This window comes from Corvus hawaiiensis, chromosome 17 (assembly GCF_020740725.1).
Source record: "Corvus hawaiiensis isolate bCorHaw1 chromosome 17, bCorHaw1.pri.cur, whole genome shotgun sequence".
Classification (NCBI taxonomy): Eukaryota; Metazoa; Chordata; class Aves; order Passeriformes; family Corvidae; genus Corvus; species Corvus hawaiiensis.
In genome coordinates, this window is record NC_063229.1 from 11,829,756 (window position 1) to 11,847,183 (window position 17,428).

General features: G+C 38.9%; 1 protein-coding gene across 1 annotated transcript in view; it reads left to right on the plus strand.

Annotated features, from left to right (window-relative positions):
* Nucleotides 1-16,585, plus strand: part of TAF4 (TATA-box binding protein associated factor 4) — a 36,369-nt gene extending 19,784 nt beyond the window's left edge. The window contains exons 3-16 of the mRNA XM_048322015.1: nucleotides 997-1,163; nucleotides 1,923-2,042; nucleotides 3,669-3,788; nucleotides 4,543-4,665; nucleotides 5,352-5,441; nucleotides 6,478-6,732; nucleotides 6,935-7,079; nucleotides 7,589-7,703; nucleotides 8,313-8,482; nucleotides 9,092-9,222; nucleotides 9,867-9,992; nucleotides 11,397-11,453; nucleotides 11,535-11,654; nucleotides 15,051-16,585. Of these exons, the coding sequence (XP_048177972.1) occupies nucleotides 997-1,163; nucleotides 1,923-2,042; nucleotides 3,669-3,788; nucleotides 4,543-4,665; nucleotides 5,352-5,441; nucleotides 6,478-6,732; nucleotides 6,935-7,079; nucleotides 7,589-7,703; nucleotides 8,313-8,482; nucleotides 9,092-9,222; nucleotides 9,867-9,992; nucleotides 11,397-11,453; nucleotides 11,535-11,654; nucleotides 15,051-15,218 (1,907 nt within the window). The 3' untranslated portion in view covers nucleotides 15,219-16,585. The remainder of the gene's footprint in view (nucleotides 1-996; nucleotides 1,164-1,922; nucleotides 2,043-3,668; nucleotides 3,789-4,542; nucleotides 4,666-5,351; nucleotides 5,442-6,477; nucleotides 6,733-6,934; nucleotides 7,080-7,588; nucleotides 7,704-8,312; nucleotides 8,483-9,091; nucleotides 9,223-9,866; nucleotides 9,993-11,396; nucleotides 11,454-11,534; nucleotides 11,655-15,050) is intronic.
* Nucleotides 16,586-17,428: the final 843 nt, after the last annotated feature.

Sequence of the window (17,428 nt, forward strand, 5' to 3'; positions counted from 1 at the left end):
TCTCCAGATATTGTTGGGGAGTATGTATGGGCTTTTGATTCACTGAACAACACTTTAGAAATAACTTTCTGATTTCACTAGTGCCTCTTGATTTTCATGGTGAAGGTTCTTCCTGTAGTTGCTCAGAAAAGCCAACTAATTTTGAGTGCCCAGTCTCCTTAGGTGGCTTTTTCAGAACTGATGAGGTCCTGAGGCTCTCAGGGACTGAGTGAGGCGTGCTGAGTGAAGGAGCTCTTGGCAAACAGTTCACGTTGTCCAGATCCTGTTTGTGCCTTCAAGGAAGAGAGAGTCTCATCTGAAAATCTGCCTGTTAAAATCTGGTTCCCTATAGCTACCCAGTGGGGTTAAGTGTATTGATCTGAGTGACTGAGCAGGGAATGGCTTCCTCATTTCCCTCTCTGTTTTATTTTTCATTTGGGGTGTAACATGGCACAGTGCAGTCTGTTGCTGATGCACATGAGAGAGATTATGATTTTATAGCCACTTTCATTACTAAATTGGTTATGGGAAATTAATTTAGAACTTAGACAATTGTGTTGCTGTTGATGGTGAAGCCTAGGTTTAATTATTTTTCTTCCCTTCTTAAAGACAAACTATTAGGAATTTTGCCTAACGGCAGGATTTTCTTGTATTTGTAGTGTCTCACAAAACAAATTTCTTAGTAAAGAGCAGGTAGGATTTTCACAGGATTGCTCATTTTAACTTTTAGTCACATGGAATATTTGTGGTTGGGGCAGATAACTCATTGTGTTCTGATGCACACCATACTGAGCATTTAGATAGAGTATTTCTGAAATTAAGCTATTCTATACAAAATGCTGTAATGCAGCTGAGTATTTTGCTTTTATTCTAAACCCCTTTTGTTAGCTGCCTAGTCCTTCAGCGGTACATTAATTGCATATGTACCCAACTTGGATTAAAAAAAAACAAACAGAAAAATATGTTCTTTGATATTTGCAAAGGATGTGTGTTCCGTGACCACTCTCTGTTTTGCAGGCATGGTCCTCGTGCGCAGTGAGAACGGGCAGCTGCTGATGATCCCCCAGCAAGCCTTGGCGCAGATGCAGGCACAGGCACATGCCCAGTCTCAGCCTCAGAACACTCTGACTCCTCGTCCTGCTACACCTACCAGTGCACCCCCAGTGCAGATATCCACAGTGCAGGTCAGTCCAGGAAGTTGTGATGCGAAAAACTGTAGGATTTATTTTTGTTCCCTGTGAAGAATACACGAGAAAGTGAGGTGTGATGTTAGTGATTTGAAGAAACTGTAGATCTAACTGGGGATATACAGACTTTTTATAAATTCATAGAATCACAGAATTGTTTGTGTTGGAGAGGTGTTGGAAGGGATCTTAAAGCTCATCCAGTTCCTGCCATGGGCAGGGCCACCTTCCGCTAGACCAGGTTGCTCCAAGCCCTGTCCAGCGTGGCCTGGAAGACTTCCAGGAATAGGGAGTCCACACCTCTCTGGGCAACCTGTGCTGGGGCCTCATCACCCTCACAGCCAAGAATTTCTTCCAAATATCTAATCTAAATCTACTTTCCACATGGCATAGGCATTGCATTTTGTTCCTAATTCTGTTACAGCTTGGCCGTTACTCATCAAAAATATTTTTACATATCTGAATCTCATTAAGCTTAAGACTTTGATATAAAGAAGACCATATATGGTTAATGTGTACAACTCTTCTCCCCAAAATAAATATAAGGAAAAAAATGGATATGGATATAAGTACACTGAGATTTTGACAGTTGCATCAGGTTCAAGAATGAAAATCCTTCTCAGAGTTTTCTAGTGGTTCAGATGCATTCTTTGATATCTGTGATAATGGTAACTCTGCAGAATCAGAACACTAGATAAAGTAGATGGTATTCAACTATGGGCACTGATGTGTTTGTGGTTTTTTTTTCCTCTTCTCCAGGCTCCAGGAACGCCCATTATTGCACGACAGGTGACACCAACTACTATCATCAAGCAAGTGTCTCAGGCTCAAACAACAGTGCAACCCACGACAACGCTACAGCGTCCCCCGGTTGTGCAAGTAAGTGTGTAGGGAAGTAATGTGTGTGTGAGACTGCCAGGCACACAGGAAATGCAATTGCTCAGTGCAGGGAAGAAATACTTTCTGGATTAGCCTTTCTAAAACATCTGCAGGTCTCAGTGTATATTTTGGATGTACAGGTATAATTTTTTATAAGTATATTGTTATTATTTCATATTATACCTATACATATCTCTATTTAAAGGTATCCTGTTAGTAGTTTATATAATCACATAGCTGGCTGAAATAAAATACTTTATCCTTTTTGCCTTAAGAAAGTGACAAGAATTCCCTTTGGATTTGGGGCTGTGGTGTTATTCCTGTGATGAATCTGCAGCCCTCTGAATTCTGCAGCAAAATTTACAATTGCAAAGATGACTGCACTGGCAGCTTTCTCTTCCCCAAGCCTTCTCCCTTTCACATGAGTCTCTGCTTTGGTCTGTGTCCTTCTGGAGTCTGATAACTCAAGGATAGACTGATGTCAGTCTGGGCTTGCTTGGAAATTTTTTTTTGAGATGCTGAGAGTTTAAAAAACAGGGCAAGAATGTGAAATTCTCCACATGGCTTCCAGGCAGCAGTGATACAATATGATTGCTGTCGCCTAATCTGTCTGATTGTGCTTTCTTCATCCTTTGAGTAGACAGGATTAGAGAGTTTTAATTTAAAACATGCAGGTTTTGCTATGCATCCAGTTAACCTTTTTCCCCGCAGAGAGCCTTTCCCTGTCCCAGTGATCTTTCTAGATCTGAGAGTTAATTTACCTGAGTCTCCTGAATTTGCACTGCTGTTATACAGGACAGAAAAAAAATAAAAAATCATTCCATCTGCATATTTTGTGCTGTAATGAGCACACCATGGACTTCATTTATCCTGATTTCAAAAAAATGAGACAAATGAAATCCTTGTCTCCCTTAGTTTCTCTGAAAATACCGATAAAATTAGCCTTGGCAGCAGGGGAGCCTCCTTCTTGTGTATCTTTATATAAAGAGCAAGTTTACAAATGATCTGTGAACATTCTGAGTGTCAGTTGTAGCTTGGTAGGAATTTGTTTCTCAGACTGGGTTGTTAATAATTAGACTGTTGGAAGCCCATGAATGAGCTGTGTATGTGAGAAGATCTTGCTCACAATGGTGATTCTTTGGGGTTGATATTCTTCCTTCAAATTACCAATTTGTCTACAAAACTAGAAAAATGTTTTGTCCCATTGTTCATGACAAAGACCTTGGTAAGACCGGGGCTTTTGTGTCAGTTGTGCCTTTTTTAGAAATTCCTCCCTTTGGAAGTGACATGTAATGAAACAGGCAAAAAGATAAATTGAATTCACAGGCATTCAGCACTTGTTTTGGTTGTGTTTTGAAACCCCATTGGCTGAGATTATGGGATTTTATTCAGTGACCAAAAATCGCGCAATTTTTAATCAACTTTTGCGATTTCCGTTTCGAATGTTTTTAGTGCCATCTGGTGGCCGTTTCCTTCTACTGCACCAGACCGCACATGAGCGACTTATTTATAGCAGCTGTGAAAGGTGTTCTACTGCCCTGTGGCTCCTTTTCTGTTTGATGGCTCAGGAAAACAGGCTGCTAGTACGTTCCAAGGAGAATAATCCTGTGTTTGTATTCTCTGCAGCCTCAGATTGTTCTGGGTGGTTCTGCACAAACAACCGCGTTGGGGACAGCAACAGCTGTACAAACTGGAACTCCTCAGAGAACAGTGCAAGGGACAACGGCCACCTCCACTGCTGCCACAGTAAGATACTGATAAATGGAACATCTCTTTTTGTCCACTCACATGTGCATGTGTGCATGGATGTGCATATATACACATACAGGTAAACACAGACGGGAGTGGAGGTTAGTAAAGATGCAGGAATTCTGTGTGCTGTTGACCTTGAAAAGGTAAACTTTAATAGAACCATATAATTTACAAGGTGTGGATACAGGTCACTTGAATTTTGATAAGTGTCAAAGTGTTTTTATTTCTGTAACAGTATTAAAGCACTTATTTTAAAAAAATATATTAGATGTATTTTGTAGAACAGTGACTTGTTCAGCACTGTAGAGTAGAATAAATATGAGAAGGGATAAGCAGGTGGCACTGATTCATTCAAGCTACATGTTTCTGGGATTATAAAACAGGGAGAATCTATGTACTATGCACTGTGACACAAGAGCTTTACTATTTTTTGTCCTGCTAAAACACATTTTCCCATACACAGTGTGCCATTCTTGAAATACTTTGTGTTTCCTAACTTCATGAAGAATCATAATTTCTTAAATTTTAAAATAGAAATGTACAATACATATGTGTATGTAAAGTAAAATAATAATTCCTGTTAATAAGTCTGTTTATGTTTTAAGTGGTGAGGGGCATGCATCTCTAAGTCTTACTCTGAAGTGATGAGCTAAAGGACTTTATCTCACAGAGTATATGGTCAGATCATGTGTTAAGAAGAGTTCGTCTGCCTTTCTCTGACTGTTTTCCTTTTACCCTTCCATCTAAGGAAACGATGGAAAATGTGAAGAAATGCAAAAACTTTCTGTCCACATTAATAAAACTGGCATCATCTGGAAAGCAGTCCTCAGAGACTGCGGCTAACGTGAAAGAATTAGTACAGAACCTGCTGGTAAGAAAAGTTCATCAAAAGTTGTAAAACACAGCATCCGGACAAATTCAGACTCAAAAACTGGGGTTTTGTGGTTTTTTTTTTCTTCAGAGGATGGAGTTTATAAAATCTGAGCTAAATCAAATTAACTGTGCCTCTTCTGAATTAAAATAGGTGCATAAATTTCCATTAAGTTTATAACTGAGATATTACTGCTCATATTCATGCATGAGAACATGAGTTCAGTTGAAGTGTGAGTAATGCAAGTAGTAGCTCTTTAAATTCTACATTTTGATAAAACAATGAATAAAAAGATGTATTATGTACTTTAGGGAAGACCCTATGGCTGGTGCATTAACTGAGTGTAGGAAATCACAAGTTTTTCCAAAAAACTGTTGCCTGGTGCTAATATAAAAGCTTGACATTTAATATTCATAGAATGAGTACTACTATTGCTTAGAGTAGTTGTTAGCAACCTGTAAGTTAGGGTAGAGCTGTGTATTCCAGATGTTATCACATAATAACCAGAGGTCTGTAGGTCTTGCTACTTGAAATTTGTGGTAAAATTAGTTACTACCATAAAGCAGTTGTTAACTAAAAATAGTGAGGGATGATAAAACCACTTACTTCCAATAAGTCTTACTTTTTTTTTGGTGTTGAAAAGTTAATTTCTACAAGTTTGTTCATTTGGATTTTCTGTTTTAAAGGATGGAAAAATTGAACCAGAAGACTTTACCAGTAGGCTGTACAGAGAACTTAATTCTTCACCTCAACCTTACCTTGTGCCTTTCCTGAAGGTAATTTATCTTCACTACCCTTTCTTAATCTCTGTGCTTATATATCAGCAGCAATGAACACAGGCACTCCTTTGCCATTATAGGTGGAATTCCAAAATGATGTTAAAGGAAGTTTTAAATGGTGCTTGGTTAGGCTTTTGCTCCATTAAAAACCACTTTTTGTGTCTTAGTTCCTAGAGTTTGTTATTGTGATTTTTTGGCACAGTCAGTAACGTAACTTCTACCGTGGTGACACATCATAGCTCTTTTGTGAGATCTGAAAAGTTTTCTTTCTGTGATTTTAAAGCACAAACGTATGAATTGATTTATTGCTCTCTTTTTAGTCTTACAAAGAAAACAAGGGATTCAGTGATACAGAAAACTGTACCTTTTGGCAAGTCTTTTGCCTGTGTTGTTAACTGGTTTGGATAAGCAGGAAATTTGTCACCTCTCAATAATAAATGACATTTGTTATAAATTTTATAGTAGTTGGACATCTCAAAATAGTAAAACATTTACCATCTAAAAATCAGTGAAAGTACTACAGCATTAAATGGTAAGAATATAACTGCTTGGCTAAAGTATGATTAAGGGATGTAGTTGTAGGTGTGTGTTGACATTTCTGGGTTCTTAAATGCTTGTTCAACCTTGAGCTGTTCCTGAGGACAAAAATTGTTGCCATAAGAAAACAGCTAATTTAAGAAGCCACTAAAACACTGTGCTCTCTGTTGAGCTATTCTGAAATCCTCCCTGGTGTTCCAGTGCGACTTTTAAGCCATAGGACGACGGTCAAGGAAGGCAGCATGGGCTTGGGTTGTTAAATACATACCAGGGGTTCCAGGTAGGCTGCATAGCCTAGATGCCCATGATATCCAAAAGGTATTGTCCCTCTGTCCTGCTTATTAAACAGGAGCAGGTTGGTATTGCTCACCTGTCACCTTTCCTCAGGTGCACACAGACCGATCCAATGGACTGAAACGTGTCGCTTCTTTACAGTTAACACTGTGTGAGTCAGGATTAAACAACTCAACAAAACTCTTTCCTTTCCCCTTTTCAGAGGAGTTTACCTGCCTTGAGACAGTTAACACCAGACTCTGCAGCTTTCATTCAGCAGAGCCAGCAGCAGCAGCCGACGACGCAGGCGACGATAGCCACGATCCCGTCGGCGGCGGCCGTGCTGCTGAGCTCCTCGGTGCAGCGCACGGCGGGCAAGGCCACTGCCACTGTCACCAGTACCCTCCAGCAACCCGTCATCAGCCTCACTCAGCCCACACAAGTTGGTGTCAGTAAACAAGGGCAGTCCACGCCACTGGTATGTGAGCTGAAGTGCAGCGTTTGTTACTGCACAGGAGGTTTTTTGATAGTACTTCTTATATTGCTGGTTTAGCTCAATCAAAGATCTGAGAAAAAAAGTAAAACTTAAATTGCATCTTGATTAAAGTGCTATTAGGGTTTGTTCTTCCCACCTGATTCTCGGATTATTTACAGTTCTTTTTTTTCCTTATTATTTGCAGGTTATCCAGCAGTCTCAAAAAGCAGGGGCATTGATAAGGCCTCCACAAGTAACGTTGACACAGACACCCATGGTGGCATTGCGGCAACCACACAGTCGTATTATGCTCACTACTCCTCAAATCCAACTGAATCAGCTTCAGACAGGTAAGAGGTCAAGATACTTGTCATATGCCATATTTGACAGCATTAGCTGAAGTGTGGTTTAGGGGTTGCTTGCCCAGAGAACTTGTTGATAACCCATTCCTGGAAGTGTTCAAGGCCAGTCTGGATGGGGCTTGGAGCAGCCTGGGATAGTGAAAGGTGTCAGAGGGGTTGGAACGAGATGATCTTTAAGATCCCTTCCAACCCAGACCATTCTGTGGTTCTGTGAATGTCAGTTCATAAGTGCCCTGTTTGTACTACTGCTAAACTCTTCCAGTGTCTAGTGCTGTAGTCGCTCGGGGTACAGATCTATCAGGGCAGCATTGACAGTCAGAGAAATGGTTTGGGTGCTGGAATTGTGTGGGAGGGTCCTGTTTTTAGCTGGGTGAAATGCTGACAGAAGCTATTGAGGTCAAGTTTTTGTACCAGACCTGTTGCCATAACTACCTGTGACTGGCTTGCACATGTGAACTCCTATTGATGGAGTACAAATCCTGTCTGTCTTCTTGCAGTACCTGTGGTAAAACCAGCAGTATTACCTGGAAACAAAGCTATTGCCACTGTTTCGACACAAGTAGCTGCTGCTCAGAAGAATAAACTGAAAGAACCTGGGGGAGGCTCTTTTAGGTGAGGAACTGTATGTTTGTGCTTGTGCTGCTTGGGCAGCTGAACTCAGACCTTTCTGGTGCTGAATCTGTCTGGGGAAACTCACAATAACCTAGAGGTGGATTTTCTGGGGGCAGGTTTACTTCTTCATTAAAGACTTAAACAAACAGCACTGGACATACTCACGCCAGACTGGTTTTAGCATTTAGCTGGCACTAAACCTCATAAACAATTCCTGCCCAGACAAGCAAATGGAATTCATTCCTTCACTTCTCCCAGCTGTGCTTGAGTTACTCGCATGTACAGCCTGTCTTAGTGGTGAGGGCAGATTATTTTTGTTTTGTGGTAGTGATTTGTCTGGTCTCTTGTTCCTCAAGCTGTTTAAATATTACATAAGAAAGGATCTTGAAAAAACAGGAAGTACAAAATTAGTGCTCTTTGAAGTCAAAGCAGTAATGTCTCATTTACAAACAAATGAGTTGTATTTTACCATATCACAAAAGCAAATAAAATGTAAAATTAAGTATTCAGGTTTATGGTGGAATTCATTATATGCAGCTGTGGTATCGTAGCAATGTGTGCAGATAAGCCCTAAATCATATGATTATAATAAATTTTCCTTCCTTTAAGGGATGATGATGACATTAATGATGTTGCATCAATGGCTGGAGTCAACCTGTCAGAAGAAAGTGCTCGGATATTGGCAACAAACTCTGAGCTCGTGGGCACATTAACAAGGTCCTGTAAAGATGAAACCTTCCTTTTCCCAGCACCTTTACAAAGAAGGATATTAGAAATAGGTATGTTCTTTTATCTTGAACATCAGTAAAAACAAATTTCACTACTCTTAGGTTTACACTGGAGGCATTTTCCATGGAAACTGGTTTGAATAATTAAAAGTTGCTGGAGTCATTACCTTCTGATATTTTCTGGGATATTCAGATGCTTGTGGGCAATCATTTGTCTTGTGAAAGTAGAATAGTGTCAAGGAATAGCAAACATAGATTTGCCTTCTAAAGTGATGGCAATTCAACATCAAAACTACTCAACCTGGCTGAAAGTCTGACTGTATAAACTGATAAGGTGTAACAAGCGTGACACAAACAATGAAGTAAGTCCAGAAGCACTTTTATCAGCTTTACTTAGTAATTTAGAATTGAGGATGGAACAAAAAGCAATCTTGAATTCTTTGTTAGGCTGTAGTACACAGCATTTATTAATAGATCGTCAGTTTTGTTAAACTAATAGGAATTTTAGTATGTATGTAATTTCCTGTTTAATCCTAGTCTGAGAAAAACCTGAAAGTCATAATTAGCAAAAGGCATTTAAATTTCTACGACTGAGGTTATACTCACATTTAGCTGTATTGTAAAATGTTCTTGTACGACCCACTTATGTCCTGATTATAGGTAAAAAGCACGGAATAACAGAAATCCATCCTGATGTAGTTAGCTACGTATCACATGCTACACAACAAAGAATACAAAACCTAGTGGAAAAACTATCAGAGACTGCTCAACAAAGGAATATTTCCTACAAGGTAACTGCATTTAATTGCTCAAATCAAATGGCAAAATTGCACAAATTCAGCAGGCTGTGGTGTTGACTGTAATGCAGGAGTTCAGGTGTTCTTTGTTCTGTGAAATCAGGTTGTTTATTCTCTTTGACTGATTCACCTTCCATTAAGACATTAATACACATGGGTGACTAGAACTTTTCAGCTTGCATATACAAAATGGTTTTAAAACAAATGCAGAGAAGCTGTGCCCTCCCCTTTATTTATTATGTCAAATGTTTAGTGTGTGAGTGACTGTAGAGTCAGACAGATAAAAGCACTGTGTTGAATTCCCAAGAGACTGCTATCTGACAGATGTGTGTTCCTAATAGATGCAAATGCCTGAGCAGCATTTAAAAAAAACCATGCAGCTCTGTGAAATATGTTTGAGAGGTTAAAGCTGTGATGATATTAGTTTAGAAGTCAAAATCTGATGATTCACGGAATAGAACAAAATGCTTTTAAGAGTTCTAGCTGGTTTGACTGGTGTAAATATACTCCTGCTATTTGTCTGTAAAGGACAAAGTTAACATTGGAGCTTTGAATGTATGTGTTCTTCCCCAGTACAGTACAAGTTAACAGCTTTGTTTTTAAGGGAGTAATGAGAAACATATTTGCTGTATTTTCAGGATGATGAAAGATATGAACAAGCAAGTGACGTTCGGGCACAGCTCAAGTTCTTTGAACAACTTGATCAAATAGAAAAGCAGCGTAAAGATGAACAAGAAAGGGAAATTTTAATGCGCGCAGCAAAGGCAAGTGCTTGGCTTTCACACGTGTTTGCAAAGTGTCATTTTTGACATCAAAACTGCAGAGTTTCTTTTCATTCTAAAACACTTGCAGTGAAGGGAAAGACTAATCTTCAAAGATGGAACTTGATGAATGTGTTCTTAACTAGAGCTCAGTTTTGCTTTTCATTGTAAAGCATGGGAAACAGCTTCTTTGCCACTCTGATTGCATGTTCCCAATTAAAGGGAGTCTTGAAATTTAGTTTTTGCATTTTGCATTGGCAAAAAAAGATGAATTTTGTAGCTTGGTGGTACTCTTAAATGTAATAGAGAGGTTACAGGTATTTTGGAGACTAGAAATAAAATTCAGAAAGATTTTTGCAAATTGGATGAATACAATAAATAAGAAGCAGTTGATATAAACATGAATGTGAATATTAAACTGTGGTTTTACTCAGTGAATATCAAATGAATATGATTAGATAAGGGTACCCTAGAAATAATTCACAAAACAACCTATGTTTTCTGTTAGTTTTGTGATCCAGCATGAGTTGACAATGTCAAAACCCAAATTTATTTTGTTGTTGGCCTAAAGAACGTGAGGGATTAACAGCACTCAGGATTTGATAGGACAAGAGGAAATGGCCTCAAGTTACATCGGGGAGGTTTAGATTGAATATTGAGAGCAATTTCATCACTGAAAGGGTTGTCAAGCCCTGGAACAGGCTGCCCTGCACAGTGGTTGAGTCACCGTCCTTGGAAGTATTGTGTAGATATGGCACTTGGGGACATGGTTTAGTGGTGGTCTTGGCAGTGCTGGGGAAACAGCTGGACTTGATGTTCTTAAAGGTCTTTTCTAGTCAAAACAATTTAGTGATTCTGAAAGTATGACACGCCCAAGGAATTGCAGGTGCCCGGTGAAACGGGCAGTTGCTGATGTAAATGGTCTTTGGTCACTCAGGTGCACTTTGTTCAGACTGCAGCCTGACCTGTGTGTGTAGGTGTAGCAGAAAGATCTGCTCTGAGTAGGTGCCTGGTTACCCAGCAAGGGGAGGAATTGTTCCGAGAAGTACAGGTCTGATTCCTTTGTTCATATGCAAAGTGTGTAATTCAGTTCACAGGTCTGTGTAATTTGTGTCTTGTAATGGTTGCATTAAAGGCATAATTGCCTGGCTACTCTTTGCTGTCTTTAACAAAGCAGAAAAATGGGATGCCTTTTCAAAAATAGATACATTAAACTAAGAGAAGGAAAACTTTTAATTTCTAAAAGTTGTTTAACACTGTTGCCCTCTCTGGGAGTGATAGGTATTCCCCACTTGCTGCTGAAGTTGAAGAAAAGCTTTCATATATAATCTTTAACTGCTTTTGTAACTGAATTAATTTTTCTTTCTTTTCCTCCAACCACCTCATGTTCATCCTTAATCAACACAGTCTCGATCTCGACAAGAAGATCCAGAACAGCTTAGGTTGAAACAGAAGGCCAAGGAGGTGAGTGCTGACATTAACATGAACTTTTACTTTGGAAATTGAAATAGAAATAATGAGCCATCCTTGTTCTGGCATACGCAGATGCAGCAGCAAGAGCTAGCACAGATGAGACAGAGGGACGCCAACCTGACTGCGTTAGCTGCCATCGGTCCCAGAAAGAAAAGGAAAGTAGATTCACCAGGATCTGGATCAGGGACAGAGGTACAGTATAATTGTCACCTTTGGTTTTGCTGCCTCAGCCTCTGTGCAAACCTTCCTGTTCAGAGCTTTTTACCCAGTTTGTGGGAGCTCCCTGAGCAGCCAGAAGTGTTTTGTGTTCGTATTTGCTCGCTCCAAGGCCAGGATCAATTTTTAGCACCTGCGTAGTGGCATAGGGAATAGAATCTGAGTTGTCATTCCCTGATTTGCGGAACTGGAGAGATGTTAGAAAAACCATCTCTGATCTCACAAGCCTCAGCTTTTTGGACCTCCATAGTTTTGGAAGGAGATTTTTGTGGATGTAACCAATCTAACTTGGAGTGCAGAGTAAGGCTGCTGAGGTAGGTGGGGTGGTAGAATTGAATCACTGCTAAATTTGACAGCAGGAGCTTCAAGTTACAGGAGCTTGCCTAATTTCTTTCTTCAGCAGTTGATTGGCCTTAGTTTTCATGTCTCCGCAGCAGATCAGTTTGACCAGTTCCATTTGATCAGGATGTTCTTGCACATCCTTGTATATTCTACTGTTGACTCTGTCTTTTAAGAACTTCCCTGCAGACTAAGTGTCAGAATGCTCAGTGTCTCATTCATTTAATATTAATTTACATTCTGGCAGATGACTATCTGCTGTATTTTTAAACAAGTGAATAAACAAGAAATGGTATAAAATTGCTTTCTGCATGAGACATTCAATGTAGGATTTCTCTAATGTTTAAAAAGAACAAAATATTCTTGAATATTGTCATTTATTGGACCAAAAGCTCTCTTCATAATTTGAGGATTTTTCCCTGTGGGGTTTTATGCCTGATAGCAAGTGACAGCATAGTAATAGTTTAATAATTCTGTTTATTACTCCTTGAGCATTCTGAATTTTCAGTGCTAAAGCATTTATACTGTAGAAAAGCCTCAAAGAGTTCACCTTGTTTTATACTGAATTGCTAGAAGCAATAATTTACATGTGCTTGATATAAAATGAGAGAGAAAAATCTGAATATTAGTAAATGTTATTTTTGTTTATAAAAAAAATCAAGCCTCTTGAGATCTTTTAAAGTAATTTTAAGTTTTGAAATTTACTAAAATGTCTGCTACTGAGAATAAGAGCTGTTTTTATATAAGCTGACAAATTACTCTATTAAAGGTTTATAGATGTGGTTTAAAATTATGAAAATTGCAGAATGGGGCACTTTGCAAAGATAGATGTGTACACAAATGAAGTCGTCTCAGAGGAATATGCTGAAGTACCTCATGCAGAGTTAATGTTGGCATTGCTTACTCCTGCATGCTCAGCTGTGCCACCTTAATGGTCTGTTAATGTCACTTAGGTTATGGGATGTATTGTGCATCTCCTGTGAACACTTGTTTGTATTTCATCTAAATCTGACTAATTTAGTTATCCTGGATTAATCACTGGTTAACCAATTAACTACAGGTTCCCTGGAAATCTAATCTTTTTGTCTGTTTAATTAAGAACCAGCTGCCTTTGATCTGATACTCACAGCTGTGCTTTTGCTGCTGTGTCACTTGACATTTTTAAATTGGGCTCCACTTGTCACCATTTGTATGCAGTTTGTGGTTAAGGCATATTACAAGAAGTGTGGAAAATAAGGTTTGTCATTACTTAGACACAGATTTGTAAATGGAGGCTTTTGATGTCTATAAATGCTGATTCTTAATTACATGTGAAGTCACTTCTAAGTAGTAATTGCACTGTTTTGTTTCCAAATTCATCAAAACAGGTTGCTGTCAGTTTGAGAGTTTTATGTCCATGTGATTTTACTGAAAGTTCCCAAAAGCTTCTTAACTTACTCCATACGTAATTCTGTGTCTTTGAGGACTCCTGATATTTTACCTTTGCATTTAAAGTATTATGGGCTACATAATAAAGCTCAGGCTTCAGCTTTCACTAAAGAATATTTTAAAACCAAGAATAAACCCCCGGTTCCAACCATTCTTTCTGTTCTCTAGCATTCATGTATATGATAAAATTTAGTTAGCATCCAATATTCTCCTGTACTTCTAATTTCCACTGAAGTTGATTAAAATTAGATGGCTACATTGTGCAAGTGCCTTAAAATATCCTTTTGAAAATCCAGCCTTTTAAGCAGCCCCTAACTACAGGATTTTGGTGATTTGGTGTTTGCTGGGTCAACAGAATGCTTGAGAATCAAAAATCTGACTTCACTGGTAGCACTGTGGTGAAGCAAGTTCATCTGCACTGAACAAAGCTCTGCTAAAGCAGAGTGATCATTTCCAGCGCAGGTTTAGGTTGGTTTGATCATCAGTAATGTTCACTGGTGAAATACATTATTTTCACGCGTGTTAGTGGGAGCCTCAGCAGCTTATTCACATGGCTCATACACCACTCTAAATTTTGGCTTTTTTCAAGTCCTGCAGTGTTTTTATTAAGAAAAATATTTGAAAATTCTCCAAACTCACAGGCAGGTAAGTCTTTAGTCACTACTGGAGCGTGTTTGGTGTCATGAAGTATCAAAGCTCCATCTAAAGAAGAAAGGAGAACATTATTCTAGCAAATTAAATTGGAGGGGAGAGTGAATCCGTAGCTGAGCCACAGAAAGATGACCCGTTCCCAAAAGAATTCATTATTAGGTAAATAACCTGTCAGCAGCAGAGGGCTGCCCGAAAGATTCCCGGCTGAAAACGGAGGGAGCAGCCTGGATTCCGGTCTGCGCGCGCCATCTGCCGGGCACTGCGCGGAGCTGCAGCTGCTCCCTGGCCTCGTCCCGCTGCTTCCCCGCCCGCGCTTCCGTGCCGCTCATTTGTTTCCTTCTGGTTTTGGCGTTTTTCTTCTTTTTTTAAGTGACATATATAGTAATATGCTGCTTCTTTGTCGTGCCACTTCGGGAAACTCCCATTGAGTGATGCTGAGAGATGGAGAAGTATTCAGAGGTCATTAGAGAATGCGTAACTGAGTCTAAGAAAGCTTCTCCTAAATATAGTGCTGAGCTTGCTTACAGCTGTTGTCACCACAAGGAGAGCACCCTGCCATGGAAATCAGGGGGATCTAGGACATGATTTAAGGCCTCACAGTCCCGGGAACAGGACTGCTCCCCAGGTCATCCACCACTCCAGGGCTGCCCTCGGCATCCCTGCCATTGTGAAGAATCCTGGCCCTTCTGTTTGGTTTGGTTGTTGGGATTGCCTGTCCTTAGTGCCTTCCTAAAAATACAAGCAGTGCTTTGGGGCTTTTTTGTCTATATTGAATGTCACTGAAAACGTCTGATTGTTCAACTGTTGTTAATAAATAAGAATTGAAAAGGAAATCTCTAATCTGGTAGCATACAGCTTCCTGACTATGTACAGGTTTTAGGTCACATGTTTTCTCTGAAAAGTTTTGAAATGCTTTTGGGCTTGGACTGATTGACCTGTTCTTCTGCTTTCCAGGGATCTGGTTCGAGTGCAGCAGTCCCAGGCAGCTCTGGAGTTGGAACAACCAGACAGTTTACGCGACAAAGGATAACGCGGGTGAACCTCAGGGACCTCATATTTTGTTTAGAAAATGAGCGAGAGACAAGCCATTCACTATTGCTATACAAAGCATTCCTTAAGTAAAATGGAAAAGATCAAGGTATTTTTGACGGAGAGACGCCTGAGGACATTTTTTAATATATTTGCAAATTACGCCTTTTTGTAACAAGCGAATGGGATATTGTTTGAAAAACAACCACCTCTTTACATGGAACAGTTTTATATTCCTGTTTATAAATAAACTCTTCAGTATAAGAGAAATGCATTTCTGTAACAGTGAGGATACTTAAAAGGCCTGTGGATACTATAAAAGGACAATTAAATTTTAACTCATCTCTTGATTGAGTGGCCTTCTTGCCAAACAAGCCATATATAAAGACTGATGGAATCGTTTAGCAAATAACTAGCTACCCTTTGTCAGCCCTGTAGCAGTTTCGACATTAATTGTTCATTTTAGTTCAGTTTTATTCAACTAAATCCATTATATAGGCATATGTCTACAGCAGATGACCTCATTTCATTTAGCTTTTTTTTGTTAAACAGTCAGTTAGCAAAGCAAACTGATTTTTAAAGAATATTTATCTTTCCCCCAAATGCTCAAAATCTAGAGGGATATACAGTTAATTTTAAACATAACCTCAATTTTAATCACATTATTGCTTATTAGAGGCCCTGAAATCCCATAAAGGAGGGTTACTTCTGAATGTTTTAGCAGCATCTGTAAAAATGCATTTTATTTGCTATAGTTTGTAAAGCTGTAAAGTTAAAAAAGGAAAAAAAGGAAAAAAAGAGAAACCTTTTCAGCATAAATATATTTTACTTGCACTGTGTTTTTTAGCTAAAGTGAAAGCTTAGATTAAATAAAATCAAAAGTTGAGAGGAATCATCAAAAGACTGTTTCTCAGTGTGAATCAAGTGTTGAAAAATGGTTGGTGTATTTTGTCGGTAATTGTACATAATTTTTGGCACATAACATAAAAATGGCTATGTAAACTATAATTATTTTGCTAAAAGACTGTATGCAAGCTGTGGGCCTACTTTAAAGATGTCCAGAGCAAAGTCCCTTCTTTGTACCTATTTTTTTATTACAAATATACTAATTGGTTCTTTATATTTTCAGAGGTTATTGTATTAAATTGTCTATTGATAGTACTTTTATGACTGTAAATACTTTGGCTTTCTTTGTGTGAACTCTCATGGTAGAATTTAACTCTCTTGCGTGTAAACTGAATGCTGATCAGTATTTTTATCAACACCTGACAACTGTTACACCCCTTTTATTTTGTCTTTTAGGAAATCCTGTCTTTCCTTTTTTTTTTTCATGTAAATTTTGCACAGTTACTTGTTCATATGTAAATATTTTACTTTCAAAAATGAAGTTTTTAATTGCTATTGTTTTATATAGGATTGAAAGAAAATTAACTCCTTTATTAAAAACAAATTTATCTGTATTTGCTAATGTATTTTTCTCTCTAAATCTTTTCTCCACTTGGATTTATTTTTCTTGGTACAGTAAAAGTTGAGTCTACCTGAGGGGATGCTGTTTGCTAAAGATGCACTTTGGGATGTTTTTATATTTTGTTTTGTTTTGTCAGTATTTCGGAGGTATGTGACTTCATGTATCTTGACATTTGATTGTTGTCTTAGGGGTCTTGGAGTGACATCAGTGGACAGTGGGTTTGGTTGGTTTTTAAGCAAGGAAAGGTGTCTGAAACACCGGAAATATTTTGTGTTTGTCTAGTGAAGGTTTAATAAAACACTCTTTCCTTGAGGGCAGCCTGATCCCTCAAATACAACTACAATGGTTTGCAGAAGAAGGTAGGACATAAACCACAATTTGGAGCACAATTATAAAAGAAAATAATCAGGAACACTTGATTATCAGTGTGAAAATCTGAGAAACATTTCTGATGTTCTGTACTGAATATTTAGCTTTTGGGTTGCATTTCTTTTAATTCCTCCTCTCATGGGCCACTTAAACTAATAATTTTGAGGGCCTAATCCTGCTAATACATTAATTTGATGATGATTCCTTGCATACAGACAAATCTGTCCCCAGGCTGCTGCCCCAAGCCCCTGCTGTGGAACAGGCACTGGCAGCAGGCCCGTGGGAGATCAGTGTCTCTGGAAAAAGAGGATTAGCTCCTAAAGGGATGCACTCACCTGACACCCTGTGTGACACTGACCCGAGACTTTCATTGTCTGTAAACTCCAAAGAGTCTTTAAATTGTGTCATGTTATTAAGTGGCAAGAAACATCTTGGTCTTTTGGCCAAAACACTGTCAGAGCATGCC